The following is a 27160-nucleotide window of genomic DNA, read 5'->3' on the forward strand; positions in this document are numbered from 1 at the left end:
CCCCAAACAAGAGAATGCCATGAAAGCAGCTGAAGAGACATAAATTTCTCGTTCCTTCCTTGGGAAAAAAAAAAAGACTCCAAACACAAGAGAACGAGTTTAAACATTTATTTAAACAGAAACTCCAAACCACTACACCCTTTAACCTTTCAAAAAAAGACAATGACAAACTAGTTTTCAGCCAGAGTGTCAGCAGGCGTAAGTTGTGTTCCACTATAACAACTCGGTAGCAATACTAGCAGGAGACCAACACATACAGAGCTAGCACTGCAAGGGGGGGAGAAGTAAAAAGGGTTCGAAACTGCTCAAAGACACTTCTGCCCACTTGCCCTTCTATTTTCAGCCCAAGACGAAGGTGCTGGCTTTAAACTGCTTTTTCAGGTGCATAGTTGGCTGGTGTGAAATCTGTGGTCTGTAACAGGCACAACCTGGATAGCGTGAATCCTCTAAGGCACATATGAGATGGTGGAGCACAGGGCACCCTCTGTCAGAGACCCTAATCCTCCACTAGATCCAAGGGGAACCCAGTCTGTGCACCTAGCTTCCCAGCCACAGAGCATGGAGAAATGAGGATAGCAGTGCACTGCAGGAGAGCGACTCCCGTCACTTGGGGCTTGCTTCTTGGACACGGCTCAGGCTCGACTCCTCCCTCCCCAAAGGCACTGCCGCAGCGTCACCAACCCAATCGCTTCCAGCCGCAACACCAGCCCTCCAGCTGGGACTCTGACCTAAGAACCGGCTCCGACGCATCCGGGGGAAAGGAGGGCAGGCACAAGGCAGCCCAGCGAGGTGGCCATGCCAGGGTGCCCAGTGCTCACCGCCTCCCAGGAGGACTGTCTCAGCCTGCTGCCAGTGCCATGGCCAGGCACACGGGTACCATCCTTGCCCTGGACGCTGTGCTGGAGAGACTGCACTTGATACAGTTCCAAGATACTAGCAGTAGGCACCAAAGAAGGAGTTAAGGAGCACAAGTTACAAACAGAATGGTTTGGCATCCACTTCTAGAGACAAACGGGGAATGCTGACTCCCTCAGAACAGTCTCTCAAAAGAAGCAGTCTAGGAGAGGAGATAGGACATCTAACTTTGATAGGCCTAAGGCAATTCTAGTGACATGCCACTGATGGGCATGGTTTAAGCCTCACGAAATCACAACCCCACTCTCACAGAAAAGGTGAGAGAGGCTCGGAACTCCTTAGAGGCTTCACGTGAGGCAGGGGAGGCTACCTGCTCCCAGGGATTCTGCCAATCCCAAAAGCTCAGTTCAAAGTCAAGTTTGCTAATAAATTTAAAAGGAATAAAATTAACCTCATTCTCTAATAGGAAATGAGGAAATCTTGAGCATCAGACCATGCCTCTTCCCATCTCCAATCTGTTTGGGAAAGCCATTCACGTCTAGGAAGGTGAATTCCAGACAGAGACTTGATCATTCACGGTCACTGGGGAAGGCTGCATCCTGTGACCATGGCATTAATGACCTATTCTGGGAAGGAAACTGCGTTCCAGCTTCATCAAAACACTGAGTGGAAAAACACTAATTCTTCCCACACCCACACAAAACGTGGGCACCAGGGGCTGCGCAGAACAGAAGCCAAGCAGGGAGCAGCTACAGGCTTATGCCAAGAAACCAGCAGCTCTGGCACCCAAACCAAGTTGAACAGCTGGAGCAAGAAATGGGATGACTTAGTCTGAGGCCCAGACACTTGTCATCTGGTGGGGAAGCAGGTGGTCTGAAACAGAGAACCAGAGATCCCGTCTCAGACAGTCCTCGCTACTGCTATTGGAAACACCACTTGAGTCACTCATCTTGGTGCACTGCCTGGAAGATGGAAAGCTCTAGGCACCCAGAAAAATGCCTTGAAACTCTCTACACAGGCCACTGGACATGGATACGTGGCCAGAAGCTGTGTCTCGAGGCAAGGGACATGCTGTCTGCCATTGTCTCCCTAACAGGAACATCTCTACTGCCTCCAGAATGAGATGTTCTCTGCCCCCTCTGTGCCTGAACAGAGGGAAGCAGCCCCGCTGGCTGGGCCTTACCATGTGGTAGGGAGAGGATCACAGTCCTTCACCCCTCTGAAGTGAAGGTGGCTAGTCTTAGGTTTCAGCCAGCTTCAGTACAAAACACGTCTCCTCCTCTCATCTAGAGATGCAGTGATGAATACTGAGGTCCCAAATGCAGCTCCCAAGAAGCAGTGAAACAACGAAAGGGCCACAAGCTGCTACCGGAGCCATCGCCGTAATGGGGCTGTTCTGCCTCACGTGCAGAATTGACAGGTAAGGTACAAAGAGGAGCTGCTGTTGCTTCAATCACTGAGCTGGCTTAGAGCTCAGGGGCCCTTCCCCTCTTAAACTCACTCCTAGTTCATATCAAACGTACATGGGTGCTGCTCTGGAGCCTCCGGCCTCGCTTCTTGTCTGCGAGTGACCCGAAGCCAGGAAAGCCGCTCTCTGCGTTCGGTTAGTGTGCTGTGAAGTTAAGACGGATCCCAGTGGGCTCAGGAGACTAGAGGCTGGAGCGGCACGAGTCCGTTCCCAGGAGGCACCAGGAATCTGAATCCAAGTCAGGTTTCGGATCCACTTCCATCTCTTCTTTGGCTGTCTGTGTCCCTTTGGAATGAACTTCCACCTGCCAAAACACACAGCAGTAATCCAAACAGCTCTAGGACCAGCTGCAGAGGAGCTGGGAGCTGCACAGGGCATGCTCTCTTTCTTCACAGCCATTTGGGACTCCGCACAATATTTGACTGCCCACCCCTTCTCACCAGGAGAAATAAAGAGAAAGCCCAGGTCCCTCAAGGACTGGGCTGTTCTCACAGGAAGCCATCTTCTCGGCTTCATTCCTGTTGCTACTACCAGAGCCTGCATCAGCGGCTCAAACAAGAGACAAGCATCACGCTCAGACCCCCATTCTGCTCCAAGGGCTGCTTCCTTCTGTGCAGTCTCCACCAGCCACGCAGGAGCCAGCGTCAGCATAGCGAGCCTGGAGCATGGATGTGCACCCGGGTTCCTCACCTGCTGCATCGCCTCCTTCCCCTGGCAGAACTGCTGGAGTCGGGCGCTCAGACGAACTGTTTCCTGCTGCAGCTTCTTCTGATCATCCAGACACTGTAGGACCAGGCCCCGGAGGTGTGTCACCTCTGCCCGCAGAGCGCTGCACGTGCAGCCCGCAGCAGGAGACGCGGCCGGCCCTTCCCCGCACGGCGAGGCTGGGCTCAGGCAAGGAGGCTGCAGAGACATGGAGGGATTGAGTGCAAGATCAGGAGCTGTATTTGTCACATGAAGAAATGATGCACGTAAAGCGTCACCCCAGCCCATTTCCCTGCTTCCCAAGCTTCCAGCAGCCAAGGCCAGCATGCTACTAGTCATTACACCTTCATACAAGTTCTGCCTCCTCTTGGGACAGAACACTTCTGCAATATGGTCGTCTCACAGGTTGGAATTTCTCAGTGATTGCCTGTATCAGTCCTTCTTCCTGTCGCACGGCAATTCCTGCCCTCCACACTTCTATCTTATGCTAGGCTTCACAGCCCTCAGCTTCTCTTTTTTTTCCAATTGCATTAACTGCATTTTTGCACAGAACAGATCTCATTTTCAATCTGACCAAGCCCCAGCTTTGGGATCTAGATCCCTGTGAATTGTTTTATTTATGGCATCATCTCTGATTTTTCCTCATCCAGATGAACTAGGCCTATACAACACCCTCTTCTCAGCTGTCCTTGTATCTCAAACATTGCCATTTATGGGCCTCAAGAGTCTTGGACAAGCATTCACTTGGACAACATTACCCACGGCTCCATTATGGGCTTGTCTAATCCAACAGGATCCTCAGAGGTCACTTTGAGTCCTTGAAGTTTCTGGTAAGGGAGAGTCTCCTTCTCAGGCTCTGAAGATGCCATGCTCAGAGGAAAGGGGCTGTCAGGCATGGGGATGAACTCTGCGTTCTCCAGCTCCTGGATACACAAAAGCAGTGCTGTCAGGTCTGCCTGCCTTCATCTCCTCAACCGATGCACCCACACCCTCTTGTGGTAAAAGCAGCAGCAAGGCCTAAGGGGCTTCCCGCACAACATAGCTCCCAGAATCTTTCAGAACATTCCTTAAAGGTAGAAGGGGCCACTCACTTTTCCCCAGTGGCAATTCCCACTTTAAGGCATTTCTGGGACACCACATTACCTTCTGCAGCCAGCCAGGGCAAGAGCTGCTGTCTGCACTGTTGCCTCCCTTAGCTTCTGTGGTGCTGATCCAGCCCCCCAGCTCACGATCTGCTTCCATGGTTCCCCGAAAGCCTCCACTGGGATTGGGGGTCTCTGCTTCCTGTTCATTATCTTCTTCCTCTCCTCCTCCAGTTGCACAGCTCTGAGCCACTAGTAAATAAAAGCAAAACTTTCTACTTTCCCCACCTCTGCTCTTTCAGTTGTCAAACCCCTGCTGGAGCAGAGAAGATGCAGAAATTTGGGCTGTATGGCCACAGTGATGATACATGCCAGCAGCACCTCCCTCAAGAGCTTATCTCTTAATACTCCCTGCAGGCCTCCCCAAAAGAGTTTGTGTGCAGCAGTCTTTTGCATCTTCTTGGCCTTAGCCCTCCCAAGGTCCAAGAAACTGGACTACATCTCTCTAGTAGCAGCCTCACAGCCCCACTTTCAGCTCACTTCAATGCACTCCTCTCAGTTTTTCCTTGTCAAATTGAAGCTACAAAGGCCTTGCTGCATCCACGTTCGTCCTCCTCTGTTTCAGTTGTTTGGGCCATCCCCTCTCGTGCATGGCACCAACTAGATTTTCTCCCTCTGACTTCTTCCCTGAAGCCTTCCAAAAACACAAAAACCATGCTGCAGGACCAAAGAGAACCCACTCAAACCAACTACTGAATGGACTTAGAACTGCAGCTCCACAGGACAAGTTACTCACCAGTACCAATAGACAGGCCACTGCTGTTGGACCGGATTGTTTTAGAGTTCAACACCTTTTCTGCAAGGACAGAATCATGCTTTCAGTTAGAGTGCCACATGGAAAGCAATACAAAGACACACAATAAAGCCAATGTTGCAGGTCTAGAGCCCAGGGTTACTTGCCACATTTCCCCCCAGCAACCTGGCCTGTTCTCAGGCAGGATTTTCAGTCTAGGTCTTGGCAAGCATCATCATAACCAAGATTCCCAAATTTCATCCTAAGTTTACACTTACCAACAATAATGATGGTGTGCCAGCCACGGCACGACAGGTCTGAAACGTGATGCAATGATCCAAATATTGGCCGAGGCCATGAGGTACAAATATCTGAGCCATGAGCTCTCTCAGTTGATGTCATTGCCAGACGCCCATTCCCGCCGTTACCCCAGGCAAAGATATGGTTGTCTGAGGAAAGAGAGATTCAGGAGCCTTCATCCACTCCCTCTCTCCCTCCCAGCCTATAATTGTTACAAGAATCACAGCCTTTCTGCTGTAACTGCTATCCCAAAGTGTCTAACCCATCAGCTCCACTTTGGCAGTAGGAGAACAATCCAATAACCAATCTAGCAGGCAGCCACCAAGCTGACACTGCAGCCCCAGGGACAGTGAATCCTTCGTGCTGCACTAAGACAACTAACAAGGCCAGAGAGAACCAGTCTAGGAGGATTTCTTTCTTTCAGTGCTGCGGGGGTGGTCTAGAAAATGATCAGTGTGAGACATATAATCACCCTGCAGATCTAGTTCAAAGGAACCCACCACAACTTGGCAAAGACCCACTCACCGTCAGTAGCAGCTATGGTGAATTCATCTCCACATGAAACCCTGATCACCTGCTTACCCCCCAAGGGGCCTACAAGCAGGTTAATTCCCAGGCGCTTCTTATAGTCCCCAACACCAAGCTGTCCGCACTTGTTGGAGCCGAAGGTCAGCAGGCGGCCTCGCTCTGAGAGGAGGAACGAGAGGACAGTCACAGCCAGGGCCCCACTCTGGCAGCAGCCACGCATGCAGAGAGCCAGCAGCAACAGCCCAGGACCAGTAAGGACTCTGCAGAGAAGGCAGCCAGGATGGGAGGGGACAGTGCCAGACAAGAGGAATAGCTTCAGCCTGGAAGCACCTCGCCAGTTCCTTCTCCAGTTGCTCCTTTCATCTGATACTGAGCTTTGGGACTCCTCACAGCCCTTTAATTGGTGTCACTTGGGCAAAGTGTTAACTTGGTTATAAATGATCCCTTTGCTAATCCAAAGCATGATTCTTCCCCCTTTAGAAAAAAAGAAATCTGGCCCAGAAGCTGATGTTGCTGCTTCAGCTGACCAGGAGGCAATACTGCTGAGGAACACGAAACCCGAGTTCCTGGAGCAGGCACAAGCCCTGCCACCAAGAGAACAATCTCACTGTCAAAGGCCAGGCTGAAAGGGCAAAGCTAAAGTAAAGTAATCCAGCAACAAGTATTTATTTAACATATAGGGCTCACCATCAATGGAAGCTGTGTGTGTCTTCCCTGGAGAAATGGTGCGGATCTTGTAGAAGGACAGCTGCTTGGCCAAGGTAAGGGAAGTGGCGTATGGGACCTCACAGTATGTCTGAGAACAGACATGTAGGTAAGCATAGAGTGAAAACTCACACGTTTGTTAGCTGAGACCTGCTCAAGCAGGCCTTGGCATACCACAACATTAACCTAGACAGTGCCAGCTACAGTATGGTAAAGAACTACCAGGATCCAAGCCACTGGCTAAGCCATCCCGGAGCGGCTCACTGCCTGTTTCACTGCTTTATATCTGACTTAAACCCATAGAGAAGGTAGGAAACCCAGGAACAAATTGCCTCTTGCCACAATCCATTGTCTTGGATTGGAACTAACAAATTGGCACAAAGCTAATGGACCTCCCTTGCCCCACATCCAGAAACACAAATGCACTTACGTCATGGTTGATAATCCCTGATGTACACTGATTCAGTCCCAGCTTGTTGAATTCGTTGAGTCCACATGCCAACACTTTGCCTGTCTGGGTGAGCAGGAAAGTCCCATCACAGCCACAGTGAACAGACACAATGTTTAAGGTCTTTGGAACATCCACCTACGTAGAAGAAATATACCCCAAGAAAATCAAAATCCCAACATGTACTACATGGAAGCTGGCGTGTGGAAAACATATGGGGTTAGAGCAGTGGTTCAGCTAGCCTGAGCACCAACAATACCCAATGCAGTTACTTTGAATGAACTTGCAAGAATATCATAAACTCTACAGCATACCAAAGCTCTGGTCACAATGTGGAAAGTCAAGACACTCTAGACGTGTGCAGACCCCAGGGAGGCAGCACAGGACCCAGAAATGTGGTGCACAGACATCCTGGCCAGCTGGTGTCCACAAACAGTCAGTCCAGTTAGCTGAGCAGGGCTGGGGCCATGTTGTGCAGGTGTGATATACAATCACAGATATTTGGCTTCCAGACACATCCTTGTTGCACTCTAATCCCCAGTGGGTTAAATTACCTTAATTACTCCTAGCACTACATTTCAAGAGGATTTTACTTTCAACTCATCTTTAACTCATTATGTCAAACTCAAAGACTCACAGTTGTTTGTACTGCTGTGAGTTTCCTCTCCAGTCCTGAGGTATGAAATTTGTCATTTCCTACTATGATTTCTACAATGTTAAGTTTGGCATTTCCAGTTCCAGCCTGGAAATCAGAGTAATGAAGCTCTCAGTCATGATGCTGGCTGGTTCGGGAGACACATCCCTTTGCCATAATCTCTACAGACAAGCAAAGCAAAACAAAGTGAGGAAGTTAAAACTCTTATGATATCTCAAAAAACTTTCACTGGAGTCTCAGTTAATATTTCCAAACAGCAATTAATTTGGATTTATGCCCATGCAGGTTTTGAGAAGCAGTACAACCCTACCTTCTGAGGGGTGTAGTGATCTTCTTCTGAATCCAAGCCCAAGCGTCCTGCATTGGTGAAAACACTGCAGTTAGAAATGGCTTCACAACCTGAAGCCCTAAGAAATGGTATTGACTCTCCATAGTCCCAGAGGAATCTCTCTACAGGATTAGAAACCTGTTCCCCAACACAAATCATTGCCTTATAATCCTCAAGGTAGTCCCATGCCCAAAGCACCTGCCCTATCCACAAGGAAGCCAAGCAGCACCACAGAGCTCCCGTAAGGTAAGTAAAGTTCCCATGGGATTAGTCCCCATCTCCCCACTCTTACAAGGAAAGAAAAGTCCAAAGAAACAATGGTTTTTGCCCCCAGGACATACTAGTCATCCCTTACCCAGCCCTGCTTTACACACCTGTGCCAAGGCACATTCCGGCATGAGCATGGCCTTGTGCCTTTAGGTTCCAGGGAGACTCTACCTACCATACTCTCCACAGCCCCATGTGTAAACGTCTCTGTTCCTGGTCAACACTGCCACGTGGTTATCTCCACATGAGACCTGCTCCACAGGATTGGTAAGAAAGAAATCCAGCTGCAGGGGCTCAAGCACTTCAGACCCATAAGTCTTGTCAACGCCAACGCATCCGTAATAGTCCGAGCCAAAGGCATAAACCTGGCCCTCATCTGAAGGACACAAGGGAAGCTCAGTCAGCCTGCAGAGCTTGTACTAAGCTGCCTATCAACCTCTCAGGACACAACCCAGAGCAACTGCTTTTCTGTAATCATCCTCCTCTTTAGTGTAGAAGAATGTCACCAAAAGAACATGGAGTCCCTCCTTGTTCACACTAAGATCAATGACCTTACACCAAAAGCTGCAGCTGTTCCAGGCCACCGACGCCAAAAAAATCTTGGGTTGAACCTGCCACTTTTTATTACAGAAGCCCACAAATTGATCTTGTGACTCCCAAAGTCACCTCCTTCAGCACACTGAGCTTGTATCTGTCAGACCTGTTTTTCCAGCCATGGCAAAATAAGCTGGAAACTACCTTGTTGAGAGACTTCATGAATAAAGTGAGATTTAAATTGTTCCGTTACAGACAACGCCGCAGTTAACACATCTTTAAAAGTACAAGTAGGGTTAGAACTAGAGACAGCTACCAGATCTGAAGCTTTCAGAATGAAACAGCAGATCTCAGATACCCATCTTCTTTTATCACTTTTTCCCCATACAGTCCAAAAAGAGTTTTGAACACTTTTGTATTCTTGACTTCAGGCTTCTTTGTCTTTAATATGGGCATGTACAGAGGCAATATATACACTGGTAAGAGCGGGGACTCTGCACAGCCATGAGGAGCTGTGCTCAACACCCAGCTTTATCACCGAAAAACAGCACAGCTTCAGCAAAACACCCAGCCTTCTTGGGACTCGTATCTTCTGTATAATAATGTCAATCTATCTACACTACTGCACCTACTATCCTCAAAAGTGAGGGGTGAGTAATATATGGCACTTTGTCTTGCATGCACAAAGCTGCTCTGCTAATCTTGTGAAGGCCAACATCTCTGCAGCACAGCAAAGCGAGGGGACGACGGTGCCCTTCCAGCTCCCACCTGTGATACACACTGTGAAGTCATCTCCACAGGACACCTGGCGAATGGCTTTTCCCTGAAGCTTCTCAACATGCTTCGGCTGTCGGTAGGAGGCCCTGTCGCCATGTCCCAGCTGCCCGTGCAACTTGGTGCCCCCCTGCATATTCTACAAGACAAAAACATCAGGTAAGGCTGTGGACATACAGCTCCTGAGATGGACCCAACAGTAACAGCAACTCCAATGAGCAACAGAAGACAGGAAAGAGCAAGAGAAAGCAATGTTAACCACCCTAGGGAAGAGACTGCTTTCTGCTGTGTGGAATAACTGCAGCAAAGTTGTTCTAAATGGCAGCACGGGCTTTCAGCAGCCACAAGCTAATGAGGTAGAGTGTGGTCTCTGGCCACCAGCTGGTGAGGAATCTCTGCTCCTCTCTCACCTGCCAGCCCTCAGAACCCACTCACTGTTGCAGCACTGAAATTCATCCTTCCGCTTTTTGACCTACTTTTCTAAGTCCCAATGGCTGCTCAGCAACCCATAACGTGAAGCAAATGTCACTGAAGTGGACAGATCTACCAATCCTACAGGAAAAACAGCAGCTCTGAGAAGTGTTGAAGCTAAAACTAAAATATTAATAGTCAACTGGAAGTTTTCAGTGGCCATACTCAGAGTAACATGCAGCAATTTCAAGGTGCTTTCCTCCCATTTGGATCTCTTTCTTTTTTCACTCACTTACAAGTATTTTCTAATCTATCTTAACAGAGTCTGTATCATCACTACAAGAGCCTGTGGAAGCCTGGAGATGCAGAATACCTCCATGTCAGTGATCATCTAAGCCCTAAAAGACTGGAGTCAATGGTTTTAAATGCATTATATGCCATTTAAAAAAAAAATCAAACTATTACAGAATTTCCACTCATAAAAAGCTGACTTGTTCAGTACAAGCCATCTCTGCTTTCACCCACAATTTGTCTCACAGATTACACCTGTATTGCAATGAGGTCACTCATTCCACCCACTCCAAGCTCAGAAAACCTTTATCAAAAATACAGAAGCCAACGGAACACCACAAAGCCTCCAGCTCATTTCTCATAGTCAGGAAGGAGAGGAAGATATGTTTGACTCAATGTCTGGGCCTATAAGCCCACCCCCTACAATCCTCAAGTGCACAGCACATCTTCAGCACAGTTCCTATCATGATGGAAAACTTCTCCTTAAACCACATTTGCCTTGGGAGACCTGGCTCAGCCCTGGAGCACGTGGCCTCACAGAGCACACTGCAATCAGACTTCTCCTTTCCCAAGCTGCTTACTCATGTGATTCTACCAAGCTCATGGCCAGTCAGCAGTGGATCTGAACTCTGCCCTTCCACCCTCCTGCAGTTTCTCTCACTTACCACCCAGGTGTAGAGCTCCTTCTCCACTGTGACCACAGCAAAGTGAGTGTTACCAGCACACACCTGGCGTGCACTGCAACCACTTTTGATGGCATCCAGCTTCTGGGGGGTGGACTTCCCACCCCCCCACACATACACATCACTAGTGCGCGAAGTCACCACTGCAATGGGAGCCTCATTCATGGTACTTGACCTGCACAGGAACCCCCCCAAAAATACACAGGCTTTTAATAATGAGTTTGCGTTCACTGTCATCACTCATTTTCCTACTGCTGACTATCAGTTTCCCCTTCACAACCATTCATGGTTTTTATTTTCACAAACTATTCTCTTTGTTCAGTGGTTGTGAAGCCCCAGCTGCTACACAGAGACTAGGGATCAAACCTGTCTCAGAGCTACAGAGAAAGTAGCCTCCAGGAAGCATTTTAAAAAGCCTACAATCCTATTCTATGCCATTTAAAAAGAGTGGGCATTCACTGAATGGCCAGGGAGCTGTTCTCATTTGTGAAAAATGAAAGCCTTACAGTCACAAAATCTTGCTCAAAATACAGCATCCAAAGGCTTCTAACTTCCTTCTTTATTTCAATTAGAGGTTTCCATCTCCTGGCAAAAATACAGTTCTTCGATGTAGGTAAGAATCAATTCACAAGCAGATTGCAAAACAAAATTTGTAATCAAAGCAAAATGTTTGTGGGCAACCCATGAATTGGAACAACTTCACATAAAGTGCTTAGTACTTCCAAGCTTATGAGGAAGAAAAGGTCAAATTCTATCTGACAAATGAAAAGAAAAGCAGCTAAGCGTCACAGAAGCTCCCTGTTCCATGGAGCAACTCTACTTAAGACACTTCCTGGGGACTGTAGAGACCCTCTACACACATTCAGTTTTATGAAAGATATTTGCATTTATTTATAGTCAATATTTAGTCACATTTTTCCTGCTCAAGGGAACCTGTGTGAAAGGAGGAATCCTTGGATGCACAGGCTGTAAAGACTACATCTTCAACAGGGCAAATCACAGCTGTATGCGACATGCTGAGGTAAAGCTCCAACTAGATATATAAGCAGGATATAAAAGGCAGAGTAAAACATGGGACAATAACCATGTAAGAACTATGTCAGTATTTTGGGATCTTCTAAACTATACTATTCCATTAAGGCTGTCACAGACTAACACTCTCAGCCAAAGCTCTTCTCTGGAGAGCTGTTCTCTCCAGATCTCCTTTCAAACACATGCCCAAATAATTACCTCGGTCGTTTATTTGGCCCATTAAGCAGTGTGACTTTCTCTTCCATCTCCCTGCCAAAGGAGAAAAAGCATGTCAGGAAACAGTAACATCACCCAAAGCAATTTACTGATGAGCAGCACACACAGACTGCTTTCCTTTCCAATAAAATGCTGCTTGCTCTTGGAGCCAATGCAGCAGCTGTTTACCAGTTCCCAGCACTACACAGTAAGTAGGGCAGGAGCAACATACCATAGAGCTAACAAACTGCCAGGAAAGCTGAGGACAACAAACAGACTGTATATACCAGAATGTGTCTAACCAATACCCATACTGCACAAGAATGACCTTAAATGACTAAATATTATCAGGATTGGGGTTTTTACCAGTACATACACCAAGACAAAACTCAAACTTTACTGACCACCAAGTAAAAGAATTTTGGCATAAACAACTAAGTCTGCTGTCCCCAAAGCAACCAATGTGGGATCCAAACGGGCCAAAATTATCATTCACCTTTCAGAAAAGGATAGTGTGTGCAGGCTGATGGTCAAACTAAGCTAAAATGAGACACTTTCAATGCAGCTCTCTCCAGAGAGAGGCAATAAAGGGAGAAAGTAAGGGTGTCTTTTGAAAGGCCTTTTCCAGTGACCATAGGAGGATCTCTGTGATCTTTCATTCACAGTGATTTGAAAAGCAGGAACCAGCATTCCTCAGAGGACCCTCAGAAGGAGATGCCTCAAGGTTTTCAATGTAACAGCTTGTAAGAGAAAGGAGTCAGAGACCTTTCTAACCATACTTATGCACCAACAGGAACTGATTGGAAGACATCAAGAATGCACTTCTCTCCTGAAGAGGATGAAGTGTACTTTAACAGCTGCCTCACATCAGGCCAAATTAACTTAAGGACTTCACTACAAAAGCATAAACACCACTAGTCTACACAGATCCTTCTGTTTTGACACCTGTCCGGGTTTCAGGCAAGATCATCTGATTACCTCCTGCGTTTGCTGAGAAGGGGATGTTCCAGCAATTCATCTGCAGTGGGTCTCTTCTCTGGATCCTGAAAGAAGTGAGCAACAAGTCATTCTCTGGGAAATGCTCATCATCTACAATGAAATCTTGTGCCAGCAGACCTCCTTCAAGCCTGCATGGACTTCCTTGCCTGACTCCCTTCAGAAGGGAAAGGAATTAATTCAAATACTTGGAATGAATAGGGATAAATGCCAGAGATAGGCAGGAGAGACTCCAGTGTTCTGAGGTATCAATACTATGTTTACTTTCAATAAATTAATCCCCTATAGAAAGCCAGAGTCACAGTCAGAAAGCCAGATCCTTAAAAGACTGTACTGAGACAAGGCTCTCACCTCCACAGTGCTGTATTAGAAAATAATTGCTTCTGCCAGCCCATTAAATAATTGTTGTCAGAGTATACCCAGCACCCCTCCAGAGCCTGCAGGACTGAATGCCATCTTGAGACAATGCTTCCAGAGGACTGGAGGAAGCTCAGCCTTAGTGATAACCCAGGTCTCAGAAATAACTCTGCATCGACAACCCTTATGCTGAAATGGGCAAGTCATTGCCCTTCACCCCTGAATTCCATGGCTCAGGTAGCTGGGAAGGAGTGTCCCAAAAGTTAAAAAAGTATTTTGCCAACCTGATCAAGGCAGGAATTCACCATCTGGATCAGCTCCCAGGAGTAAACAGTGGAATCAACCTCCATGGCACGATTTCCCTGTACAATCTTCACACAAAGGTTCAAGGGATTCTAGGCAGAAACGAAAAATCAGCTGTGAGAGAACTGAACTGGACAACATGTCCAATGCAGAGAGATGCTAGAGGTCACCATTATTTTTTTCCCTGCTCCTCTTATCGGGACATATCCATCTTCCCTGACTAGCAGGTTCTCCAGAAAACTAAGAATAACTCCTGTAGAAACTATACCTCTGGTAGCTAGGACTCGGTGACAACATCCAGCTTTTTGTCAAATTCCCTAGCAGCAGAGAGAGGATGGACTTCTCTCTGTGTGGAACCTCCTCCATAGAATATTGCCATTGAAACACAGCACAGCAGCAAAGTTACTGGGGACTTGGTAGCCATGATGAGAGGAAGACAGGAAAGGATGGTATTTTCACCTTGGCTCTTTAAGAGTTACAAAATCTTACATGATGGCAGCGAGCAGTCTTTCTCACGTCATGGCACGAGCTGGCAAATCACATATGCCAGCCAGCAACTCTCCTTTTCACACTCTCCATGCCACCTTGGCCACGGTTCTCTTGCACACACACTTTGAGAAAGGCTAATAGGATTAAATCCTATGAAACTGAAGACTGGAAGTTTTCTCTACAGAGTGCTGCACAGAAAATTCACAGCTAGTAACACCAACAAAACCCAAAAAGACTAGATAATCATGTACTTCCTCCTTGCAGAGAAAAAGATGTTTCACTCATAACCATAACACATAATAAATTAGCAGAGCTTATATTCTGCATCTGGTAAACCGTGGGCTGCAGACAAGGGTAGGTTTTTGGCAGAAGCCAGTGAGACATCTGCAGTGTAGGGTAGGGAAGGTCATGTAGACATTTTCTCCGGCTACAGTTGGCACTCCTATGCCACTCTTTTCTTAGCTGATTTAAACAACAATGAAAGGAAAAAAAAAATAAGAAAGCTATGAGCCAAGTGTGAATCTCAGGATAAAATGTAAGGTTATTCAGTCCATCCTGGCTCGTAGACTTACAGTAGCATCAAATGTCCTCTTCAGAGTAAGCAGCTCAAAGATGACACAGCCTACAGCCCAAATATCTGACTTGAAGTTGTACTTCACACCTTGGCAGAGCTCTGGAGACATGTAATATGGAGTTCCCACCAGCTACAAAAAATAATATTTAAAAATCAGAAATGATCCAGAAGCCTTCAATTCAGGAGCTCTGCATTCATTGCATTCACACAGGCCCGTAAGCATCAGAACTAGACACAGCACTGAAGCAACACAGATGATACATGTCACGAATGTGCTTAAGGAATGGGAACAAGCACGTTTCTTCCCTTCTCATCCACAAGCCTGTGCTTGTGTTTCCTAGAAGATCTGAGACGTCTCTGCTCAGATCCTGATGTGGTATATACTTCTTGATACAGCAGTAGTCGTAAGAACGCAGCAAGGACTTGTCTCTCTCTTAAATATACTATATTTAGAGGTAATGAGAGGCTTACATATTGACCAAGCATATGGAAACCCTCCTGACAGGCTGCGGGAAAAGGGCTCTAGCAAAGCTTCTACACATGGATGCCAGCCCATGGCTATGGAGTCATTCTGTCTGATCACAAGGTACTGCCAGGACAAAGGCTACTCTGTCTCCAATAGAAGAGGGGTTACTTTTGGGTCAGTAAGTAGAAAGCTGGCATAAATCCCATCTGAAAGGCTTTCACTTCAGAAATGGGCTTTCCTGAACAATTGGTTTAAAACAAACACACAAATTCCAAGATCTCAGCATTTCATTTAAATACAGGAGCCCTCTCAGCTACAAGAGAAATAGTGGCACAGCTCAAAGGCACAAGAAGACACAGAACAAATATGATAAAAGGTGTAAGAATAATACTTCCAGATGAATAGAGTTCATTCCTTAGCAAGGAACTAGACAGCAAAATAAACTGAAAAGGACAGAATTGGGAAGAAGGAGAAATATTTATAGTTGCCCTCTTCAACTCCCTCAGCAAAGCTACAAGGACTACTGCCTTTCATCGGGCTCTGCTAGTACACTAGATACCTAATGGGCACATTCAGAATCTCTCACTTCCATTTCCCATTACAGAGCTTGACAGTTACAGAGCCCTGTGAGTCTTTGCCACGGGAAGGTTTAGAAGCTCGTCTAGTATCATAGGGAGAACTAGGACACTGCATCGAAATCTTTTTTAAGCAAAGGATAACGCAAGCTTTCTGTAAGAGTGATATATTTTCTATATCTTCATTGTTAAATGGGAGAAAGAACAATAAATGAAGAAATCAGCATTGAGTAAGCAAGACGGAAATATTTCACAAACCCATAATTTGACTTGTCCAATCACAAGCACTGACACTAACATGTTTTGCGCTCATTTCACAAAAAAAATGACTTCCAGATAACCACTGGTAATTAGACTGCAAATTGAGCAACTAGTCCAGAGCACAGCCAGCACATCCAAATGAAATAACGTTGAAGGTACATAGTTCAAAATTTCTCAGATGTGAAAAAGGAAAAAAAAAAGCTTGCAGGTGTAGATGAGCACACATAACACAGGCAAAAACAAACCTGGAAACTCAGAGCACAGACTGCACTTTCTCTGAAAGTCAGAAGGTCACTGAAAATGTGACAAAGCAGAAGCTGCAGCCCAGCTGTCATGGTTCTGCCCAGCTGGGAAAAGGAAAAAAAATCCCATGACTCCTCACCCTCTCGGCAGAACAGGGAGGGGATCGGAGAAAAGGAAAAAGGGCCCATGAAGGTTCAAATAAGAACAGTTTACCAGAACAAAAGTTAAGAAGGAATAGTTATAACAAGAAATGAGGGAATATACAAAAAGGACTGGTATGTGACAGTTGCTCACCACCTGGGACCCAACCTGACCGACTGCTCCTGACTGGCAGCTGAAAACCACAATCCTGGAAGAGAGCTCCATCCACCTAGCTCCTCACCTACGTACTGGGCATGACCTCAGGATGGCATGGAACACCGGCTGGCCAGTCTGGATCAGCTGCCTAGGCTGTACCCCTTCCTAATTCCTCATAGGAATTAACTCTATCCTAGCCCAAACCAGGACACCAGTTTAGTAAGGGTTTTATGCAGTAGCCTTCAGTTCCATTTACTGTGCAGCTGCAACACAGTACTCATGTTCTGGAAGGAGGTTGGCAAGTATGTAACTACACATCCAGCAGAACACCAACAGCCTGCATTAAATCTAATTATATGGTAAGGGAAGAGTAGCTGGCTTGCATCCCAAGCTATAATAAAGGCCTTTTGCAGATAGGAGCTCTAGACAACAGCTCCTTTTCCAAGCCTAGTGCTCACCACAGAAATTAATGGAGTGGGGAAATCCGAGCTGAGCCTTTTGGGTGCCTGCAATATAGCTTATGTATTGTAACAGCTCCAGCTGCAAAACTGCTTTCTGGAAGAGTCTGGAAGAATGCCAAGCTTGACAGCTTTCTGGTAGAATTAATCTGTCCTACAAAGCTTTGTCCTTCTCAAATGAGCATTCCCAATAAACCACACATCTGGCTACCATAGGAAGCCCAGGTACCTATCTTGCTTCTTTGTAATTCAGTTCAGAGTCTAAGTACTAAAGAGATGGAAGACACAATTATGGTTAAGTGAAATGGCAGGTAAGCATATCCAAGCTATCTCAGTTCCAGCTGAGGCAAATGGACCTTCAGACAGCACCGCTGTTCTGTTATGTATATTCACCTTTGGAAGTACCATGCCCAGGTACCAGGCAAAGAAGAGCTATACAGGCTCTGGTACAATTCCAGGCCCACAGTGGCACCTATCTTTAGTCTACTGCTGCTTTGCATAGAAAGACACATCTGAAAAGTAACCTGGGAGCAAGGATAACTAACACGCCAGCAACTCTGCCAAATATTAGTGAGATAACACTGAAGGAAATTAAGGGGAAAGGGAAAGGACAAACAGAAAACAAGCAGCAAGAAAGTATAGCATCCCTGGTCTTCTGCAAGGCATGAAGAGATAAAATTAAAAACACAACTCAGTTTGCATACAAAGGTGGCAGATACTCACAGTCTCAGCCATAGAGTACTCGGAATTCAGCTTCTTTGCCAATCCATAGTCTCCCAATTTAATCAGGTTTGCCTTGGTTAGAAAGATATTTAATGTCTTGATATCTCTGAAAGGAGAAAAAGAAATGCAGACACTCAAATATGTTTATTGCGTTAATGTTTTCCACAGACTGCTACATCTCCCTCCCAAAATGAGGTACTTGCTACCCTGCCAGCACTCTCACACACACAAAGCTCTCCAAAGGCAATTTGACCCCCAGTACTGGGGCGGTAGCTGCCATGTTATCCATGTTTTATCACATCCCCACACAAACACAACACTGTCTAAAAAGCTCAGACACCTATGTAAACACCAGCGATCAAACATAGTTCTTTCCCCCTTCTCAGTCTCTTCTCGTGTGAGGGTGATTGAGCAGGGCTTAGTTTTCCTGGTTTTATAAATAGACCCAAGCCAGGACACACTGAGCTCACTAAAAACATAAATGTATGCACGAATATATATGTATGCAAATATAAACACATACACAGAGGGTGTCAAACAGATGCCACTCAAGAACTTAAATGTAACATCCCTCTACCTTACAACTCAAGGACAACTCTTTATAACATAATGTCCTGTGCCCAGAAGATCAAAAGGCTGATGACCACAAAAACGCTGAAAACACATTGAAAACACTTTCATGCAGACAGAATAATTTATATGTACTTTCACAGATCACTATAAGAGGCTGTAAATACAGCACCCCACAGCGTGACACGCTTCCCATGGCCAACACTTCATAATACCCCTTTTTCCTAACGTACCATCAACAACTTCCCAGTGTAGATCAGGACAACACCAAGTAAAGCAGCACTTTGCAATCATCCTCTTGGGGCATCGCAAAGTCCTGGGTCACTCTGACAATGTCTGCAGCAGAAGGAAATCACTGCAAACATTTAAATAACTGTTGAATTCATTATTATGGAAGGATTTGGGGCCACACATGTTCCTAGACTATGAACCCTGCTGTGAAGATGGGCAACAGAGGTGGTAAGCAGGAAATCACTGCAAAGCAGGACAGACATGACATCTGCTTAAGGCCAAAGACTTAGACACCCCTTTGTTGAGGGGTAGGGTACCAACCCTTCATTAGCAAGGCTTGCTGATTACCAAAGATTTAGAATGGCAGCAGCCAGGATGCTATCCCACAGAAAACATCCTCACGCAGCTATGCTCATCAGTTAGATAAGGATGTTGCGCAGCACATGATCCAACCATGCTGGAAACAGTTGTCCACGTGCATGGAACTCCCCAGAACATCACAGCCTCCTTGAAGCACACAGAAGCCATGAAACGCGCCCCTCCCAAACAGAAAAGGGCAACAGAAAAAGGTAATTAGCTACTCATTAAAATCCCAGTCAATCTCAAAATCATCACCATCACCAAACAGCGAACAATATTGCTTCCTTAAATAACAGGCTGAAGAAATGAGACTCAACCAAAGGCGGGACAAATCTTTGCACAGGTTATATGACAGCAAGGCCCCAGTGCAACACCTTCACTGCTGTCAGCCTCCAGCAGCTGGCAAGGGACATACATCTTGGCTTGAAGCTAGTAACTGTGGAGTGAGTAGGAAGCACCTTTGGCCTATGGTAGCTGCTCTTCATACTCCCTTTAGTAAATATCACTTATGTGCTATAGCAATAAAGTGGCTATTTACTTCCTTCCTACACGGATTAACTCTTTGTTCACAAAACTGCAACATCAAAGACAGTAATTCCATTTTCACACACTACATTTCTTGGACATTTATCAGAAGATAGTTTCTACCCCAATAAAAATTCTTTACAGAAGTGACAGTTAACATCTAGGCAGTCCAGTCACACTTTGGAGAGCAGCTCGTTGCTTTCCTTAAACACAGAAGCAAAGGCTCCTGAAAGGAGTTCTGCACTCACATCTATGAACCACACTGGTTACCTCAGCTTTACGACCTAGCCATGCTTACCTGTGAAGAATTCCTGCTCGATGAATGCAGCTCACAGCTGATGCAATTTGGAAGAGATACCAAACCACCATCTGAAAATGTAGGAATAAAAGTCTTATGTGAGGCTCAAACGCCACCCTGAATCCCTGTCACACAGAGGCACAGCAACAGGGCCTGACTGCACCATTTAGATCTTTCAGGGCTATGAAAATTTAGAATTTCCTGGTTTGGAAATCTCTGAAAACACATTCAAAGAGGTAGACTGTTCTAGTGCTGCTCACAGTGTCTGTCCTGTCAAGTGTCACAGAATTCAATCAGTGAAAAGCCTTAGGAATGACAGCTAATGGACACCTGGGAGAGCTCTACAATTGGGCTCTCTGGAGAATGAACTGTGGCGATTAATTGTCCACCATGAGTTGAAAGGCCTTGAAAGTCATTATACAAGATAAATAAGTGTAATTATTAACCAGCTCAGTATAAGGTGGAAGCAGACAGCAGAAAATAAGTTTAAAAAAAAAAAGAAAGAAAGAAAGAGAAAGGATCAAGGAAAAAAAATCTATGGTGAGACCAATTCAAGGTAATTACTCCATAAAAAACCTACAAAATGATTAAGAAGAGAGAAAAACTGAATACTAATCAGGAAGGAAAAAACAAAGAGGTTCTAAAGCTAAATGTTAGCTAAGATGATAGGGTGACCAAAATCAGTTAAGCACTCTCTTTCATTATTCCTCCCTTCTAAGTTTCTACTGCTTATAGACAGACATAAAGGAGAAGTTTCTGATAGTCCATAAATGCTTGTAATATTCAAGATAAGCAGAAGGATGTCAGTCCCCAGATACACACAGAAAGCCCTCAACAGTACTATGGAAAAAAATGTTGTATAAATACTCAGACAACTAGACAGGTTCCTCAAAACATTAGGCCAGGCCCAGTGCTCCCTCAAATAAGTCCAAATTACCTCTTCTTCAAATAACTTGTCTTTCTGTCGCAGAATCTTATCGTAGAGGTTCCCTCCTATATGAATGAGAAAGACAAAAGAAGTTCATCTTAGTGGCAGCAGTTACTCTGCTCAGCTACTGCTGGGAATACTCAAATTCCCTAAGAGATCTGCTGAATCACTACATCTTTTTCTCAGCACGCTCCACTTAAACTGGTCAGGTGCTCACAAAATTAAGTTCCTTCTCCATCTAAGAACTTCTTTCCATCTAAGCATATCTAAGCTTAAGCAGAGGTGATTCCTTTTATAATACCACTGTTCAAAATTCTCTGAAAAGTGAATGAGTAAGAAAGGCTAGCAGTTTTTCTTACCTGCAAATGTTCCTTGGGCTACACAAATATTTGTAGCCTGTATATCAAATCACATGAGATTGCCCTGCTCAGCAATACTTATAAATAAATAAAACATTAAAAAAAAAGAGAAAGAAAGGAATTATAAGGTCAGGGTACACAAGTTATATCCAGCTCTGACCTGACTCTCTCCTTCACCTGCCATGCTAAATACATGGATGCAGAAGTCACAAAGTGTTGCCAACAGCAGCACCTCCAAGAGGAGCCAGAAACCAGCAGATTCTGCAGGGCATCTCAGAGCTTCAAGACGGCAGACTGAAAATCAAGGAGAGCTGTAAGAAGTGATACTGAGGGCTGCAGTCAGTGACACTCCGCATCAGACTAGCATCCTACCAGTAAATCCCAAATCTCTGATCGCACCCTGCTGCTATTCCATTTCCCAATTATCATACATTACATCCTAGTGGTAACGGAACACCAGGCCCTTCCCCGTTCCCATGCGTATGCTGCAAGGCAGCTTTCTGCTGTATCACTTCCATGGGCCTGTCAAGTTGTAGCTATTTAAAGCGGGTCACAATGTCTCCTTTGCTTCCTTAAGGAACTTATTTCAAAATTCCATGTTTAGAAGATTTTTCTGGTATTGTAATTAAGATTCCTTTTGTTTAATTTCCTCTCCTTCAACCTTGCTGTAACCTCTCAACATTTCCTTTTTTCTGCCTTATGTTCACATTTGCAAATTATCTCCAAATCACTCTTGACACTCACAATTTCACCAAAGTATTCACTTCTGCCTCTTCCTGTGAATCCTTTTCCCAGTGATTCAGACTATACAGACTTTTGGTGAATTCTGTTCTCCATTTCTGATTTTTTACCATCTTTTTGGCGGCTTTTCTGAACCAATGAGCTTCATGATAGTACACTGCCAAAATCCTACACAAGGAGACAAATCAGCTCTCGACTTAGACAACCAATACCTATATGCACACATACTAAAAGGAAAAACAAGTTACTTTCTTGTTTGTTTCATTTAACCACATCTAACCTTCTGACACTCTTTTCCCTCTTCAATAGGTATGTTTTACATGATGTTTCTTCCCAACTCTTTCAGACATATTCACTAATGTTATCCTATGATAACTCCAAGTTTTATGGTACTATGATATCCATACAGAATTGTAGCCAAATAAATCAATAACTTGGCTTCCTCCCTGTAAAACGTGGATAATGTTTACTCAAATTTGAAAGTCCTCCCTGGATGTCCAGCAGAGACGTGCCAATTAAACAGCAAAAACTTTTGATTCTCAGGCATGTCTGTTGGTGACTAATACAGCCTTACTTCAAAAATTACTCACAAATTATCTTGGACTTGTACACTGTAAAAAAAAGCCACAGAAACAACTATTAACACATTGGCAAAATCAGTGCCTGTAAGTCTAAATTAGATTCTGTGTTTCTCATGTCCGTAGCTGTGTACCACTGTGATATACTGAGGCAACGCAGGCTATATATTCATGTCTTGGTTACTGTTCCAAAGTAAAACAGTTTAGAGATGTTAACAAACAGGCACAGACCTCAGTACTGTGCAGCTTCTCTCTGTGCTCTCCAATGAATTTCTAATGGCTCCAAGCATGCAGTCTTTTTGGGGCAGCTCAATAACTCACACAGAGTACTCCTAAAATAAATAGTGTATCAAAGAGTTAATGTTCCCCTATTCTTGCACTGGACTCCATCCTGCATAAAAACAAAAAGCAGAGAAGCACGGCCAGCTTTGGCCAACCTGCCAAGCAGGGTGTTTGACACCTTTAAAAAATCCTTTGCACAACTCTGTTGTCCTCCCCAACCTGTGCCAGTGAAAGCAATCTAAGATGGTAACAACATGATGACAGCCTTTTCCACCAAAAAAACCCAAGTTTCTGCTGATAAGCCAAGGCTTAATGTAACCCCTATATACACACAGAATGTCCAGCCAGGGGAGCTGTCTCACTTGACCAAATAGGTATGATACTGCAGTTCTAAGTAGGCATCCTGCTCCAGCAGTGTTAACTGGATATGATCTTCTCCATCTGTCTTAATTGCAGCTGCAACTCAGCCTGTTGTATCAAATCCTGCAACCTCTCACAGAATCACAAAATTATAGAATCATTCCAATAGTTGAAAAACTATTTCACTGTTCAGGTGAGGGAGCCCTGGCACAGGCTGCCCAGAGAGAGTGTCGAGTCTCCTTCTCTGGAGGTCTTCAAAACCCACCTGGACATGTTCCTGAGTGACCTGACCTAGGTGGACCTGCTTTGGCACTAAACCATATCCCTCAGCACCTCATCTATGCATCTTTTGAATATCTCCAGGGATAGTGACTCCACCACCTCCCTGGGCAGCCTGTTCCAGTGCTTAACAACCCTCTCAGTAAAACAATTCTTCCTAATGTCCAGTCTAAACCTCCCATTGTACAACTTGAGCCCATTTCCTCTTATCCTATCATTCATTACTGGAGAGATCAACACCCACCTCACTACAACTCCCTTTAGGTAGTTGTAGAGTGATCACGTCTCCCCTCAGCCTCCTAGGCTACACATCCCCAGCTCCCTAAGCTGCGCCATCCCAGCTGAGACTGTTTTCCCTGCAACCAACCAATACCATCTGTTCTACTCTTGGATGGAATTTTCAAGTTTTGTCCGCCTCCAGAAGGACTGGATTTTATTTATTTTTTTTTAGATAGCAAGCACAGAAGCTGACAGCACAAGGAGGGAAGCAGTAGTACTGCAGTGTGCCAGCAGATATTTAAGCTTTGATTTATGACTGACAAATGTAGGGGTCTATTTAAGTGATACTACTGTAAAACACTCCCACTCTGTACTAACACAGAGGCATGAACATCCTCATGGTCTTTTCCCACTGTCTTTCTAAAAGAGCACAGTAAGGTGCATCAGAAGCGTAGATTACCAATAACCCACTTATTCCACCTCACCAAACTCATTTCTTGAGTTTTGCAGACTCAAGAAATCATCTACTGCCTGAACTGCCTGCGTAGCTTCTTCCTTTGACACCTGAGACACAAATCAATCAGAAATCTCTTTTCCAGGGGCCAACCAGTAGAATTCACCTCCGCTCCTCCTCTCCCCTGAGGACACCCCAGGAACACTCCCTGCAGGTTCTGCAGGAGGGTGACTGAGCACCGTGGCAGCCGCCTGTTCGTAACTGGGAGTACGGATCTCACCATTACAGTACTCCAGCTCAATCAGCAGCGTGGTGTTATCCATGAAGTGATTGTAGTACGCAATGATGTTCTCATGCTGCAGCAGCGCAAGGATAACAATTTCGTTCAAAGCATCACGACGCTCTTTTTCTGACAGCCGGGTCAGGTCCACCTCCTTCCACACTACAAGCGAGTCATCCTGAAAGAGAAAAACACATTTTAATTAAAAACACACTACTACGAAGAGAACAGTATGTCCCTTTACAGCAGGAAATTAAAAATTCAGGAAAGGTAAAAGGACTTTCCTGCCTCTTGGAGATTTCAGACAAAGATTCTTCACAACAATAAGTTTCGAGGCTTTCTGTTTGTTGATAGGAACAGTGATGGCCTGCTGCCATCTTTCTAGCTGGCCAGCACTCGCTTTTAAAAAACAACACAATCCCAAAAAACCCTACTAGAAAGTTTCCAGTGAAAGACACGGGGTTTGCTTTGTTTCAATAAAGAGTAAAAATACTCTGGTTTGATAAAAAGAGAACAGTGTGTTTCCAGTGCCATAACTGTAAGCTACTGTACAGGACTGTAAGCCATTACAAATACTCAGCTATTAGAAAAAAATGAAAATCAAGAAAATGAAAACAAATTTATTTTGCCCTAGTTAGGTCCACTCATGTTGTCAGACAGGCTCCGAAGGATCTGTTAAGTGAACAGCATTCACCTACGACTGAGATGTGACACCTCAGGGTGGCCTTCCTCCAGAAAAAAAACCTGAAGAACTTCCCTTGGAAACCAAGTCAAGCTCTTCTCTTTGACAGCTGTGAAAAAGCACAACTATGATGGAACTGGATGGGACTAAATGACTTAGGAGCAATGGGAGGACTGGCTTTTCAGCAAGTTCCCCCTGAAAATGCTGAAACGCTGATTGTGTGAGAGTTACCTGTATGAGATGTCCCCATGTCCTCTGTAACTGGAATAAAACATAGAAAAATGAGGAATCTATTAGCATTAGAAGGGCCTGCATATCTCCCTACAAAACTTTAGGGGACAGAGACTGGCAGTGCTCACACTTGCTGAAACCCAAACTCTGCACCTCTCAACATCAAGGGCCCAAACCTTGGGCTGTTGCCGGAGCAGCGTCGGGGGGCTGCTGCCTGTCAGGGAGCTGCCTGTCAGTGCTCTCGGGGAGGGGGCGAACCCTGCTGCGACTCTTTAGGAGACGAGGCCTCCGGGCACCCAGCCTCCGGAAACCGCCCCGCTCGCCCTGACAGCGGCCCTCGGCCCTGCGGGGAGCAGCCGCGGGGCCGCTTTCCTCGGGGCAGGGGCCGCAGGGCCCGGCCGCCGCTGCCCGGTGGGGCCTGGCCCGGCCTTCCCGCCGCCGGGCGGCCTACCTCGGTGCGGCGGTAGAGGGTGGCCTCGCCGAAGGCGCCGCGGCCCAGGGTGCGGATGGGGATGTAGTGCAGCTCCTCCTGCTCGCCGGGAACGCCGCCGCCGCCGCGGGAGCCGCCCCTGCCCGAGGACTCGCTGCCGAAGTCGGAGCTGATGGAGTCGCAGTGCCGCTCGTACTCGCCCAACGACATGGTGGCGGCACGACCCCGCTGCGGCCCGGCTCTCGCTCAGCGAGGCCCCGCCAGCCCGGCGGGCTCCATGTTGGCTCCCGACGGCGACCCGGAACCGTTTCCTCCCGCTGCCTCCGCCCCCGGGCCCCGGCCCCGGCCCCGCCGCCTCCCAGAGAAAGGCTTTAGAGCGCGTTACGAGCAGCGCTTCGGGCTGTGTGAGGGTTGGGAGCGCGGGCGGCCGAAGCCACCTTCTGCGTCTTGGCCTCGCCCGGTTCACGTCTTGGAGAAGCCGCTTTGCTTCCCGAGAAGTCAGGAGTCTAAGGCTATTTTCCTAAAAAGCTTTCAGTTTATATTTTGGCAATAAAAAGCTGTGGGAACAAACTCATGTATATGAAAAGGTCATTGCTGTTTCGTACCTCACAGACGCTTGCGTTTTTCTTAACTGTACTATACAGACATTGTTGAAAACAACTGCTGCAAGGGAGAAGATGGCAACTGTAGCCCAAGCTCAGCGATCTGCGGGAAAGGTGAGGCATCTCCTCTGGATACACATGGCACACCAGGAATAAAATGCAGCAGTGTCCCATACTGTGCATTGCCTTTAGCCAAGACGGAGTAACCCGAAAGCTTCATCAATGACACTTTAGATCTGGAGCTGCAGTAACACCTCTGTCGTAAGGAGGTATTAGCAGCCTTAACCTTAGGCTGGTTTATTTTTTTTAAAAACTTTGTTTTCAAAGTTCAGGAGTCAAGCACAGATGGGAAAGTGGAGTTAATGTTAATTTCAGGACAGGTGATCCTACACTTAGAAGAGATTTCAGGAGCTGACGCACAAATCCCTAACACTAGGTATAACAAGGCCTGGTTAGCTCCTATCCACTACCTCAGGAAGGTACTTTTTTGCTCAGAGCATGAAATCACAGAATCTTAAGAGTTAAAATCACAAGAGGGGCTCCATGCAGTGTGATGAGAGTTAAAGATATATTCAGCACTATAGACAACTGTTTTAAAAGGTAATAACTTCCCCATCTTATTTGCTATGCATTGTTAGCTATTTCCATACAAAGATGTTGTCGTTCCAAACAACAAAGACAGCGCATCGGCTTTAGAATATAGGAGCTTGCAGGAACACATGAAAAAGCACAGACACACTCTGCAAAGGATCACTGTGTTCCCCGGGGCTCACTGCTGGGGCCTGTTTCGTTTAACATCTTTAACAATGATCTGGATGAGGGGATAAAGTGCACACACAGTAAGTTTGCAGATGACAGGAAGCCGGGTGGGAGTGTAGATCTGCATGAGGGTAGGAAGGCTCTTCAGAGGGACCTGGACAGGCTGGAGCGATGCCCTGGTTGTATGAGGTTTAAG

At 46.0% G+C, this 27160-nt stretch overlaps 1 protein-coding gene across 5 annotated transcripts; it reads right to left on the bottom strand.

The window, feature by feature from the left end:
- Window positions 1–2411: 2411 nt before the first annotated feature.
- NEK9 (NIMA related kinase 9) lies at window positions 2412–25914 on the bottom strand. Of its 5 annotated transcripts, none has more exons than XM_061998016.1 (22): window positions 25625–25914; window positions 24261–24438; window positions 20718–20773; window positions 19781–19851; window positions 17797–17902; window positions 14772–14903; window positions 13692–13802; window positions 13033–13097; window positions 12058–12108; window positions 10810–11002; window positions 9437–9581; window positions 8310–8510; window positions 7850–7896; window positions 6867–7022; window positions 6419–6527; window positions 5729–5890; window positions 5182–5352; window positions 4907–4966; window positions 4172–4362; window positions 3787–3951; window positions 3014–3226; window positions 2412–2627 (listed from the first exon to the last, which is right to left on the bottom strand). In XM_061998016.1, exons 1-22 carry the CDS (start codon window positions 25811–25813, stop codon window positions 2505–2507), a joined length of 2895 nt encoding a protein of 964 aa, XP_061854000.1. In that variant the 5' UTR covers window positions 25814–25914; the 3' UTR covers window positions 2412–2504. The 5 variants fall into 5 exon arrangements, with proteins under 5 accessions (XP_061854000.1, XP_061854004.1, XP_061854001.1 ...); XM_061998020.1 differs by lacking the exon at window positions 25625–25914 and adding an exon at window positions 25174–25189; XM_061998017.1 differs by lacking the exon at window positions 5729–5890.
- Between the last annotated feature and the right edge of the window lie 1246 nt (window positions 25915–27160).

This window comes from Colius striatus, chromosome 6 (assembly GCF_028858725.1).
Source record: "Colius striatus isolate bColStr4 chromosome 6, bColStr4.1.hap1, whole genome shotgun sequence".
Lineage (NCBI taxonomy): Eukaryota > Metazoa > Chordata > Aves > Coliiformes > Coliidae > Colius > Colius striatus.

Coding starts and splice junctions, on each gene's coding strand:
- NEK9 (XM_061998016.1), bottom strand. CDS start 25,813: ATGTCGTTGGGCGAGTACGAGCGGCACTGCGACTCCATCAGCTCCGAC. Junction 11,003..12,057: donor GGGCCAAATAAACGACCGAG/GTAATTATTTGG, acceptor GTTCCTGTGCAG/GTCAAGTACCATGAATGAGG. Junction 8,511..9,436: donor CTTCACAGTGTGTATCACAG/GTGGGAGCTGGA, acceptor TGTGTCCTTCAG/ATGAGGGCCAGGTTTATGCC.